Raw genomic sequence first — 13,334 nt, forward strand, 5'->3', positions numbered from 1 at the left:
TCCATTTAGTGTCAGTTTCGTCTTGTCAAACGGTTCGCACATGATAGCAGTTGGTTAAATGATTTTCTACCGTGGGATTTATGATTTTTTTTTTTTTGCTTCCTGCAATCACAATCGAATCGTTGGTGAATACTTACAGATTATAATGTACATCCGCCATGTTGGGGCGATGGCTGAGTGCTGCCTTCAGGGCCTCCTTGGCTTCCTGATAGCGGCCCTGCGCACTAAGGACACTTCCTAAATTTCCGAGTGCTGCAATGAAAGTGAAAAACAAACGAAAAGAAAACTGATTAAACTTCACTCATTAACGGTTGGTATGAAAGAAGAAAACAAATGTTAGTTGACTGGAAAAAAGAAACACAAACGAAAATAAGTCTTCCTTTTTCAAACTCAACCCCACCAAAAACACCCTTTGTACACACGCGAAAAAAGAGTCGTAAAACGTTAAAACCCCATTTTGCTGGCGATTTTTTGGATGATTTTCTGCTCCTTCTTTTACTCGGGGCGGTAAACACGAATGCAGTGCAGCGAAACGTAGGTAACGAATGGTGTTGATAACAATGCAATTAGGCAAATTATCAGTCACAAAAAAAAATATGCAAAATGCCCGAGATGCCCTTTTCCACAGCGACATTAACAGAAATTACCATTACCTTCCATCACCATGCCAGGTAATGGCAGCGAAGGACAATTACTTTTTCGTCTTATTTTACACCACCAGAAAAGGGACCTTTTTGCCACATGCTTTGGTTTTTTGGGATGGTTTGTTTAGAAAAGATGGACAGCAAGAGTACTTTAAGCGAAAAAAATGTAATGTCTGTTAAAGTACAACGTTTGTTTATATAGTTGAAATAATGTATACGAATAAGTATTTATTGCAGAAAACGAAGGAATCAGGGCCTGTTTTTACATGTGTCATAAATCTTTGTAGTACACGTCGTGTCGGTCAACCACAAAGAATTTTATCAATAAAGAAATCGAATTTTCCAGCTCACCAAGCGAAACGAACGGGCGGATTTGGGAACAAAACCAAATACTTCAATGTCCCTAATACCTGTCACACTGTTACTAAACGAAGGTCAACCTTGGCCTTCACTTAGCGCTAGTGACAGTACGGAACCGAGCTTTGTGCATTGACCCTTTCGTCTTCTAATAGGACCGTTCAAGGACACTTTGGTAAAAAAAATAATTGTGAATTGTTCTTCCTACGTCGTGTTGCACGAAGGAAAAGAGTTTTCACGAAAGGTTAACAACATGTCAAAGTGTGACGAGGGTAACATTGTATGCTACTGTCAGCTATACGCAACCTGTTTGAGATGTTTGTATGCGTGACAATTGTTGTGGAACGTAACAATAAAATGAAATTGGCGAAGATATTGAAAACGATGGAATTGTGTTCTCAACCGGTTTACGGTTGAGTTTTCTTTCTTACATTTATCACAACCTGTTTGGACTAAATAAACTTATGATGCATAATAATGGGGTGCTCACTAGCAATTCTCTGTTATTTTAAAAGAAATTGTGATTATCACTGCTTGTGCTAATGGTGCTTATGTCTTAAAAGATAAAGTTCGCAAACGTTCAAAACACTCATATTCATAAACAGGGACTTATTCGTCATTCACCATCATTATCCGTCAAGCTTAACCTCCAATTCTCTCAAACGTGTCCCAATACATCACCAAACGGATCGAGATCTGCTCATCAGAATGTGGAAAATGTTCTCAGAATCTTCCACCATTTCTCTCGTTCACTTAACTCTCCTGCCGAATCATTAGCTTTTCAGCCCATCAACTAACGTTGGGTGAGAAAACAAACGGAAAAAAGGGAACGTAATTAGTTCCATTAGACAATCTTCTCACCCGTTTGTGGTACGTTGAATGCAAACGAGTACACATCTACCCCTTGCTCTGCAGTTCCGTCTGGTAATGATTTGAGGATGAAATTAAGCACCGAAAATCTACATTTCAGTAAGCGCCATTTTTCACCACAGAACCACATTTGGTGCAGAATCTGTGGGCAGAGGACTTTATGGAAGTTTGGCTACTTTCGTTTCACACGTGTCCCAGTGGTGCTGCAGTTCGGTGTGGGAAGATTAAATCACGTGCATTTTACTCGGTCGAATTTGTCTGGATGGTCCTGGAGGTTCTATTGTACCTTCGTACGTAAGGAACAATTTCCCATTTTGTTGAAAGGCGCACACACACACACATGTACTCCTTTAAACACATGTTCACACGACCCAAATGCAGTGAAGCAGACGTTCCTTGCAGGATATCTCCGCACCGAAACACCAAACTCCAAACCAAGGTCATAAATTTTCACCACACTTTCTCAGGTTGGTATGAAAACTCCCTGAAAGAAATCTAATGTTTCCAACAAGAAGAAATTAAGATTGTTCGCAGTTGAACGCCCTGAGCTAACACGTAGCCACAGCTGCAAGTAACGCCTATTACAGTTCCCGTGAAATGATACTGCTCTCGTGAGGTACAAAGGAAAGCAAACGGCGCATATGAGTTTCCCATCATATTCGTGCAAACACAGTTACACACACGGTGTATATAGATTGGTTTGAAAAAGTTAGTACCAAGGCCAAATTGCTAAACAAGCCACCAGAGCAGTGCAAGCTAACATGAGGCTCTAGCTAGATTTAATTAATTCACACCCTGTGCACTCTCCTTGACTTTGTGTGTGTGTGTGGATACGTAAAGGAATCGGCTAACGTGCTAAAGGTTAGCTTGTGCATATGTATGTAAGGAGTTGGGCAAGGAGCAAACACATACAAAATGTACACACTCACACTTGCACGAGAAAACTGCTAACTAAGGACACTTTTTATCGACGCTGTAAGGAAAACCCATTTTTGCAGTACTCAAACACCGAAAGTGAGGCTGCGTTCAAGGTGCGCTGTTGAATTTACCATTAACCTTTTTCTTTACTTTCCACCGTCAGGTTAGACAGGTATTTTTAGTCAGCAGAATATCAGGCAACCGATTCACCAACGCCGAGGGGTAGCCATAAATTACCTTCTGGCTTGTGCTACAGTAAATAAACGCACACATGGTGATTTGGTTGACTCGTGCCCACCCGATAGCCTACTCACCAAACCCGCGCGATTTTTCAAAAAAACTCACACCAAGTAAAAAGCACTGCCATCCGTGGTCGTGCATGGAAGGGAAAGAAAAATCGCGTCCTGTAAGCAAAACGCCCGATCCATGAATGGGCGTGTTACGATGGGACGGGGTACAGGGTTAACGAAAGAACCGGTAACGAAGAGCAAGCAAAAAACCAACGAATACGTAACTCCACCAGCAATTTCTTTGCTTCGTACAGTTAAAACAGAGCCATTGAGATGGGGAAAAAGAAAAAAACAAAAAAGGCACAGCAAAAAAAATTCGCACCTGTCATCAGAATTCACCGTGTGATGGAAGGACGGCGCTCCGGCGTATGTAGCTTTTATTTTCACGGATTCGTTTAAAGATTGGCTTGATTTGAAACGGCGAAAGGCACGAGGAGGGCATATCTTCGAAAAATCCTTCCCATATCCTGGTAACCACTAGCAGTCGAATGGATGGGTTTTCTCGTGTGGTCGGAGAAATTGGTGCGAAAATTTATGCTGATTGAAAAGAGATGAACTTCTCCCGGGGCTGTTTGTTAAAGGTGGGTTCACCGTTTGAAACTGGTCCATAAATAAGGCTTACCCTCCAAGGCTTGGAATAACCGGATTTTGATAAGGGTATCACCCTACCACCCACCATTGCCCGCACTCGGGGCATGGGAAATGGAATTGCACCTCGTTCTCCCGATTCGACGATACGATCAAAATCAATTAAAATGTACGAAACAAATGTTGAAATATTAATCGAGTCCGTTTTTTTTTCAGCATGTGGGAATGTTTTTCTAGTGGTGAAATTTGTTCAAGAGGTACCTCCTGTGAGTGGGAGTAAGAATGAAGGCCTTTTTTTGTGTTTTTCAACCCATTCCACCCCGTAAGTAGAGGTCCTTCGCATTTGATAATGTGGAAAACTTTACTCTCACTAAAAACCCTTTTTTCACTGGCAAAGTCAATCGACCTTTCCAGAGTTTGTTTCCTCTGGAGACCGTAAAGGGAAACGGTGAAACATGTGTAGTGCTGTGTAGAGGCTATGGGATCGTTTACTTTTGTGCCGAACGGTGGTAACAGCAGCAGTGCGCGCTACTTCATTAAATCAACAAATTTACTACGACTTCATCGAGATCCCCTGAGCAAACGGAGTGTTGAGATGTGTGTAGTTGTGTGTATGTATGTGTTTTTATTCCCTTTCTTTAAGACCCTCAATTGATTGGGATGGGGAAAATGGTTGAAAGTTAATTAAACCCGATTAATGGTCTTTGAGTTTGAGCTAATACTTACTGTGCCTTGGTTCATTGTGGAAAGTGTGGCAGCAATTGGTTAGGCAGTCGGTTATCTGAGTCGTTAAATTAAGATCATAATTTATGGAAGTTTAAGATAGAATCAATGATATTTCATCTAGAAATTCAACATATAAAAAACAATTTAAATGTTTTCTGTGTTTCTCGAATTTTCATGCTACCAACTTGGATTGTCATCAATAAATCAGCCTGTATGTATGGCAGTAATGGGAACCTGTTTTATTTGTAATTGTTCTAAAGTTGTTCGACTGAAACGCGAGGCCAATAGAATTGGATTGAGCATCAATGCGACGAAGACAAAATACCTGCTTCACGTAGACTCTGACCGTGATAGAGCCCAACTCGGAAGCAGAGAATCACTTGACGGCGACGATCTCGAGGTGGCAGAGGAGTTCTGCTACCTTGGTACGATCGTAACATCAGACAACAGAGTAAGCAGCGAAATCCGGAGGCGCATTGTTCAGGGGAATTGTGCCTACTACGGCCTTCACCATCTGCTGAGATCCAGAAGACTCCAACAACACACGAAATGCCCGATTTACCGCACCTTGATACGTTCGGTAGTCCTCTAGGGGTACGAGTCTTGGACTTTGCTGCCGGAAGACACCAATTCACTCGCCATTTTCGAACGACGGGTTGGAGTGTAGAGTCAAGTGGAGTCTAACCTGTCGAAGATCCGATGCAGTAGTGGATGGAGGACTGCAGCCCTAGACCGAGTTTCCTGGAAACTGATTGGAGACCTGGCCATGTCGACGTGACGTGCTCAATCTTGAGCAGGCCAAAGAAGAAGGAGATATGAATCGAGAGAGTTTAAGATACATAATCTCTTAAATTTTTGTTACATCAACATAGAAGAGGAAAAGGATTACTTACACGTATAGCGTACAACACTGCGCTAATTTTCAGAAATTCAAAGCCCAAGACCACGATGCCTTGTTGGATAGCTCACCAAGCACTTTCTTATGAAATTATACCACAAGACACTTGAATTCAACGAGAAGCGACTTGATTATATTCACTTATTTGGCGAAAAATCATACATGCGAGTCTAGTACACTTATACCAGACCAGACCATCAAAATTTTTGTAAGCCACATCAAATAAACAAATGATGTTTGATGCAGCAAAATGTGGATAATTCGTTTCTAAACAAACATTCTGCAACAAATGATGCGTGAACGTTCTGTGGCTGACATAATTCCCCTAAGCATGGTGGGTCAGCTTCTCACTTCTCAGAAGGACCACTTGTTGAAGCACACGTCAATCTACTCCTAATGCCATTGCCTCCAGGCACCACCCAGCACAATATATAGAGCGCATTCGATTGGAAGATTTGTACTGCTGGAAACCATTTTTCGCCCAAAAACTTCCCATGTGGTTTTTCAGAAGAAGTTTTCAAAAGTTCACCTCACAACCATCACCACCACACAAAGCGCACATTAAAGTGGAAATGGAAGTGAAAAGTTTGGCAAACGGTCGCCATCAAGTGCGGAGTTGAGCCACTGTTTCTAATGGCTTTTCGAGAGAGAGAGAGAGAGAGAGAGAGAGAGAGAGAGAGTGAGAAAGCGGGAGTTTTAATTTCTTTTCACCATCCGAGTTTTCCCCGTAGTCCTTGACCAACCAACCCAGGGGTGACCTTGCCTCGCATCATTTTCCTTTACGTTTCAATGGGTGGAACATTTTGCCACATAACCACACTCTCTCTCTTTCTCTCTCTTGCTCCACAGCTTGCAAAAAGCCACAATCATTAATTTGCGGGTGGGAATGCGTTGATGTAAAATGGGCAATGGCACAACTTTCTGCTGCAGTAAGGATTTTTTAAGTATAAAAACAAAAACCTCCCATAGACCACCTCATCGGTTTGCCATCGATGCGGAAAAGCGGAGCGCACCACGACGAGGACTAGCCCAATTTTTGTCGCTTCAGAAAGGGGTCACTATGCTTGTAGTACGGAAAGAACACAGCACCGGAAGGTGGGAGAACAAAAATAAATATCAAAATACCCCAGGATGTGTGCCGGAACCTTTTGGGCTACGGTGGCATCGAAATTAATTTCTTTGGCTTTGGTAAAACACAGTTTAATATGAAGAAAAGAAAACGAAACAAAAAAAAAACTAACACTCACAAACTCAACAATGCTGCAAAAATAAAAGCTTCATGGTTCTGCAGGCTCGTTTCCCTAGCGAGAAGCAACCGAACCGAAAATGGACTTTCGTTTCTACTGGTTTTGGTCATGGTAGTTGCAAGTCCGTTTTGCCCCGCAGGAAAAAAAAGGAACCGGCCCGATGTCTCTTTTTCCAGCCGAGCGAACACAGTTTGCCAGATGGAAGCTCTGGAAATCTTGAGAAAACTTTATCAAACCCAACTTCTTTCGGTCCGGGCTTGGGTTTGGGGGCAAAAGCAAAACAAGCGAATAGGTGGGGGCTAGGTTTTTCCGAATGCGTGGAAAATAAATATTGACCAGAGAGCCACGTTGCCTATGCCGAGTGAAAACTGCCAGTTGGTTTTGGATAGTCCTGCTGGCCCGGGGTAAGCATGTTGGGTGCTTGAACCGATGCGTCGAACGAAATTTTATTGGTTGGGCTTTTCTGAGAGCCTTGGCTGGCTAGCTCAAGGGACAAGTGTATCGCTTTCATTGCTACCGGTGAGTGGTTTACAAAGAAAACAAAACCTTTCAACGAAGGGTAGAGGACGAATAACGCAACATTACGCTTTGAAAATTCTGCTTCCAAAATAAACGTTATTCCATAGCTTCATTCTCCTGGTGCTGGGCTGCGTGTATAAGCGCACTAACCGTGAGTAACAATATACAATTACCTTCATTTTACTCATTTTCAAGCCCGATGCTTATCAATCCTGTCTGCTGCAAGAGCAACGGCATAGACTATAGCAGGGAAGGCGACTTAAAATATGTACCTAAATGCCTAAATCGATATGGTTCTGATATCGCAAAAAGGTCCATTACTTCTACTACGGTTGGCACGATCATAATGCTCCACTATCGACAAACTATCATCATCCTCGAGCTCGAGGCCTGAAATTGAATCTATAATGACGTTTACGGCAGAATTGAATTAAATTTATATTAACCGGCATGTTGGGGTATGCACATAACGATAACGAATGACAACCCGACAGTCAACGATGGCTGCGATGGTGTGCGATGGTTGGAGCTGTTGCTGACTGCCGGTTGATGATGCTCCACCCCATTGGACGGGCGACAACTGTTCTGCTACCGTTCGTTGTTTCTGCCGGTACGGCTCATGTTGAACCTGTGTTGAACCCTCAACAGAAGATGTTATTCTTGCGCTTCAAGCCTTCAACTACGGTGCTAGAAAGTTGAAGGAAAAACACTTGAAAAAGGAGACGCTATCACTATCGCAAAGAAAGTAATGTAACGTCGTTCGGAACGTTCTAAACCGCTCGAACGCTCCATCATGTCTTAGGAAACATGACGTTTGCCGGTGGAAGATGACAGCTTGGAGGAGCCTAATTTGAATACAGCAAAACGTGTAACAGTTTATTACCCAAGGAATCGATAGTGACACGTGGTAGGGCGGAATGAATATTGACAGGTTAGAGGAGCGTGCCTTAGCACACAGGCCACTACCTGTAATGGTTAATTCTGAATGTTTCAACTTCGCTTTGGAACTTTTGGAAATGATCGGCAAACGGAGAGCCATTTTTGAACCACACGAATTGTCTTCAATCACGCCAGATCAATTTAGTATGCAGGCAAACTTCTACAACCATCGGAACCTCGACCAACGAACAAGTGCTTGCACACCCACAAAAAAATCATCAAAATTCGTTCACGTACAAAACCCCACGCTTAAGTATTCGTTTGACAGCATCGGAAGCATAATTTATTTCCATTTGTCTTCCATTCTGGCGCATAACCACGTCCACCAACCCGCACCGCTCAGCGCTAGTAATTTCCGTCACAAATTGATTCTTAATTGTCCGTAAATAGGTCAGCGCACATTAGTTTGCAAGTATTCGAGATGACGAAGAAACGACATTCAAGCCATTCCTCAGCCCAGGCAAGGGAAGTTTCGATGCTGTTTTACTAAAAGAAAACCGCTTTTCGCTGGAGTAAATTTTATGCGAATCACGAATTTTGGTTTTCCAAAAGAAATAAAACTGAAAAGAAACATCTCCCCTAAAAGATCGTCGCTCCTTCACAACTCCAACGAACCGTAACTGGGAGGCCGGCTTTGGGTGCAAAATATTTCCTATCCGTCGCGTTATGTATGCGTGGTCAGTGATTGGGAGTTGGTTTTATTTATGAACTCCGAGCCCGGGATCGGGACACGGTTTCTTATTATGCTGCGTAAGGTTCTTGAGCGTAAATTTATGCACCCTCTCCACAGAACACCCGAAGATGGACGGATATATTTGGAATAAAAAAAGCGAGAAATTTGCCACCAAAGCGCACGTCCATCATGGAATGTTTTGTCATGCGAAGAAGCACAACGAACCATTTCCTATTAAATTCGTGCTTATTATTCAAACAAAACACAGCAACAAATAGAACGTAGAAAATTCAGAAGAACTTGTTGATGGAATGTTTGAGAGCACGATCATTTTGGCGATGGGTCGTACAGGATCGTCTATTTGCAATTTTCACTGCAAAGTTGAGTGGTGCCTCGTGTTTGCTTTTTTGATATTGTGTCTTCGTCAATCTATCAATATGTTTGTCGTTTTCAATTTCTGGACCATCCATAAATTGGTCTCTACCCAAGCAGAGTGCTACATTGAGGGGTTCGAGTACCAAAAATGCTATGCTATGTCCGATTATTTGCAATTTTATTCGTTTAGATTCGAAAGCAATGTTTTTATTCATTGAAATTCCATTTGCATATCTCCAGCTGTCAGTTTACTTAGAGAAGAGAATTTTCTAATAAATAAGGACCAAACCGATTATCTTGTATGTACATTATGTTTTATATTAAATCAACTTTTTCCCTCGTAATTACTTCTCTTCTTTCGCAATCTGCTGAACGACATTTTCAAGTTCATACCAATTTTTTCAAGTTGTTGTTCGATCCATTTATTGCTTGATTGAAATCTCGCGGACTCCGATCTTCATTAGAATTGCTGATGATCAGCCATTCCACCGTCAGACGACGATGGGGACACCATTATTGGTAGAATTGACTTTAATCAAAATTTATCGACTCTAATTGGTTGAGGCTCCCAGAATCGACGAACGTACCGAGCGAGCAGTGGAATTTCAATAAAGCCCCAAAGCGTACCCTCACTGGGACAGCCGACGCTTGTAGTACATTTGCAGGAAGGAAATTTTCAGCTGAAGCGAGCGTAAAATTTTGCGATTTAGCATTTTCGCGATGATTCAATTTCTACTTCGCCCCGGCCGCACTGAGCAGGTTATCCAGTTTCCCAAACTGGAATGGCATCTTTTCCCATCGTTCCGAATGTTTATCGCGCGGGAGAGTATGCTGGTGGGGGGGGGGGGGGGGGGGGGTAAGCACGCGGGATGGAATTTTGATTTTTGTTCCATCCCGCCCACCCGGATGGTGACGAATTTGCGCTCAATTTAACGATAATTTCGTTCGGGAAGGAGTTGTGCGCCCATCTCAACCCATGCTGATGGGTCGCAAATTTTTATCAATGCTAATGAGGAACGTTGTTCGCGAACTTGCCGTACACACCGGTGACGCTGGTGGTAGCCGGTTTTAAGGAGCAATGGCGTGTTTGTCAGTGCAGCTGCTGCTGTCATCGAAGGTTTTGTATCCTAAGCGATTGGAATATTTTTGCAAGTAAATTTTACTGAACAAGTTTGTGGCAACATGGCGAATAGATTGGGTGTCGTTTTTTATTTAAATATTTAACGAAGTTGCTTGCTTGAAATATTTGACGCGCGTGGATAAATTCGCATAATCATATAAGATTTGGCTGTTAACTAGGGACCTGGGGTAACGAAGCAAGTGTATCCAATTTGTTTCTTAAAAAATGAATTTCAAGTCAAATGAATAAAAGATACTAAAACCAAGTTGGAAATGTACTGCTGAAGAAATCAATTGTGCCTTTCAACATTTCCAATCCCTTGTAGAAATGACTGAAGTTTTAAGCAATTTTGACGAGCGTGTTAGTTGCGATCATCACACCTCCGCAATGATCCCCGAAAGCTTCAATTATTTCCGTTCTATCAAGACCTAATCATCCCCCATTAGAACGTGGGAAACGAGAAAAGTTTAGTCCATCGCTATCCAATTTCGCTCGTAAGCCACCATCACACAAAACTTTCCCTACCTTCACGCACCGAGCACCAATTGGGGGCAATTGGAACAGCGTAGAAAAAAAACACACTTTTCTGAAATTAGCTTCATAAAAGTTTAACCACTATCGTCTCGGCAGCAACACGCATCAAACTTCCTTCCCCAAATATCATCGGCCAACCTAACAAACAACCCCTTTTTGCGTTGGAAACTAACGAAGACTAAATTATAAACGAAAGAAGAAAAAACAGTGTACGAAAGCTTACCAATAGGGCAGGAGATAGCAACTCGTCCTTCCAATAAGCGTAGGGAAAGCTCAATCTTACCTCACAAGTACCGGAAAACGGGCCATACAGAGTGGCAGAAAAACATTCGAAACACACAAAAAAAAAAAAAACGATAACCGAAACCCCTTAGCAGAAAAGCAATGTAGGAAAACACGGCTCTCCCGATAACTACCCTCATAAATCATTCCACGACATTCGCTCATAATAATTCCGACAAGTTTATAACCATAAATTTTTAACTACCTTTTCTTTCTATACCGGGCGCGAGCCACAGCTCTGCCGGAGGAGTCTTCTGCCGTGTCGTCGGTGATCAAGAGAGTTTTTTTCTCTGTTGAGTTTTACTTCGCAACCTTTTTTTTGTGTGTGCCCTTTCGCATTGCGTTTGAATCCTTTCGCGACTGGACTGGAGACCGTTTTTTACAGATTCTTTTGGCAGGATACAGAAAACAAAAAAAAAAAATTATAAGCTCACTACATCAATGATAATATACTCTTTAGTTTGGAAGCCGGTTCTCATCTTCGCCTGACCTTACATTTTGCCTATCTGTACGAGATTTGTTTCTCTTTTTAAGCTTTCCCTGTATCACTTGTCTGCACAACGTCATCGACAACTAACCAAACTTTCCTTTTTCCTGAGGTCATCTCATTTTCCATCGAACTTCAAAAGAGAATGAAAACTTTGAGATGCAGAAACAAGTGAAAATCCCGTTTTTCTTCTTATGCAACCGAAATGGAGGGGGTGAGATAAATTTTCCCTACCAAAATTGTTAGTAAAACTAGATTTTCGTATAGGCAATGTGTCGTATGGATGGAAACTATAGGATAAAACTCCCCGATAGAACAACCGATTGTAAAAGCTTTTTGAATTGAAGGAAAAAAAAGGGAATTCTGAAGCAAGAGAAATAAATTCGGTCCGTCAGAAACGTGTATCAGATACACTTCCGATTGTGGTTTACTTCAAGCAGTAATAAAAGAATCGAAAGCTTGCTCCACGGAATATCCTTTTTGCCACTAGGAAGGATAAGAATTATTTCATACATTCTGTTCTTGTTTATTGAAGAAATAATTTATTATAAATGATTTTCTTACGATATACTCCGTTGGCAATAAAAAACGATTCGTCCTTTAATGTAACATTAACATTCTTTTGACAAAATAAAAACAAAACTCTAAAATTCCATGTAACAGTACATGACACAGTCTCATGTTTCTTTTCAGGAAAAAACCAAGTACCGAACATCCTTCCAAGAATGTCGATGATGATTTTGTTTTGTTCACACGTGGTTCCCCTTGCTACTCTGCTACAAAACCTCAAATATGAATGGTCAAGCGGTGCTACTGCTGGAAGCAACGAATTACGGTGAAAACCACATCGATGAAAAATTACACCCAGTTACACTAGCGTGTGGGAAAAACGAGCAAAAAAAAGCGAAATAAATTCTACGATATGTTTACAGGGCTTGAGATAGTCCCTTACCAGCCAGCCTACCAAACTGAGTCCGGTGTCGATGGAGCAACTTTTACCATCGCTCGGGGTAGCAGAGCCTTCCAACGTGCACCAGCGAAAATGCCTCCCCCCCCTCCCCCCATCTCCACATGACTTGGGTGATAGGTGGTGGTGGGCCTAATCGAGCAAAAGTGGTCGGATGCGGCCAGCGACCATTACGCCCGTGATGTGGAACACGAAAATGAAAATGAAGAGAGAGAGAGAAAAACACGCGATGGTAAAGGAAGGATTTTCCGTTCTCTGATTACCTTTCCACTTTCCTTCCTAGCGTCCTTCCCTCGCTCTCTCTCTCTCGCATCGTGGTAATGGTTGGCAGGATGTATTCGTTTCTTTACCCGTACCGGCTTAATCGGGAAACCTTTATACGCTTCCGCTATTCCGTCCCTCCCCGAGGCGGAGGGAAATGAAGCAACTTTGATCAGACATTATTTTCACACCTCGCACCTTTTTTCTCCACCCATAACGTTGGCAAGGTAGGGTGAGAATGAGCGGAGTAAAAAGCAGGAAACGTCCGAACGGAATGAAACCGATGCTCGCATGAACCGAGATCCACTAGCTAACGAACTGGTGGATTCATTCCGGCACTGTATTCGAAGGAAAAGAAGAGTTGGAAGGCTGTTGCAGGGATGAAACTGGGAGGGCAAAATTTGTGGGCAATTGGAACAGTCGAAAATTGGAACGAAAACGCTTCCGCTTTTAGTTTACCAGATCGGGTCGTAATAAGGGTTGGACGTTCGATGTTGTTTCGTTTTGTACCTCGCCGTTTACTGGTACCATTTTTAGAAATTGTTTTCCCGGCGTTGAACACGAAATTTTGTTGTTGGAAAAAATTTTTTTTTTGGTGAACATAGGTGTATTGAGTTTATGTAAAATTTTACAACACAT

At 42.2% G+C, this 13,334-nt stretch overlaps 4 protein-coding genes across 4 annotated transcripts in view; 3 read left to right on the forward strand and 1 right to left on the reverse strand.

Annotated features, from left to right (window-relative positions):
- The window catches only part of LOC126565024 (uncharacterized), a 494,010-nt gene that overhangs the window by 438,511 nt on the left and 42,165 nt on the right, over window positions 1–13,334 (forward strand). The gene's annotated exons all lie outside the window — the stretch shown is intronic.
- The window catches only part of LOC126564579 (probable 26S proteasome non-ATPase regulatory subunit 3), a 561,792-nt gene that overhangs the window by 404,675 nt on the left and 143,783 nt on the right, over window positions 1–13,334 (forward strand). The window lies entirely within an intron of this gene.
- The window catches only part of LOC126564595 (zinc finger protein 596-like), a 394,155-nt gene that overhangs the window by 272,534 nt on the left and 108,287 nt on the right, over window positions 1–13,334 (forward strand). The gene's annotated exons all lie outside the window — the stretch shown is intronic.
- The window catches only part of LOC126563938 (protein O-mannosyl-transferase TMTC2), a 157,003-nt gene that overhangs the window by 47,156 nt on the left and 96,513 nt on the right, over window positions 1–13,334 (reverse strand). The window contains exon 5 of the mRNA XM_050220801.1: window positions 138–252. Within this exon, the coding sequence (XP_050076758.1) occupies window positions 138–252 (115 nt within the window). The remainder of the gene's footprint in view (window positions 1–137; window positions 253–13,334) is intronic.

This window comes from Anopheles maculipalpis, chromosome 3RL (assembly GCF_943734695.1).
Source record: "Anopheles maculipalpis chromosome 3RL, idAnoMacuDA_375_x, whole genome shotgun sequence".
Classification (NCBI taxonomy): domain Eukaryota; kingdom Metazoa; phylum Arthropoda; class Insecta; order Diptera; family Culicidae; genus Anopheles; species Anopheles maculipalpis.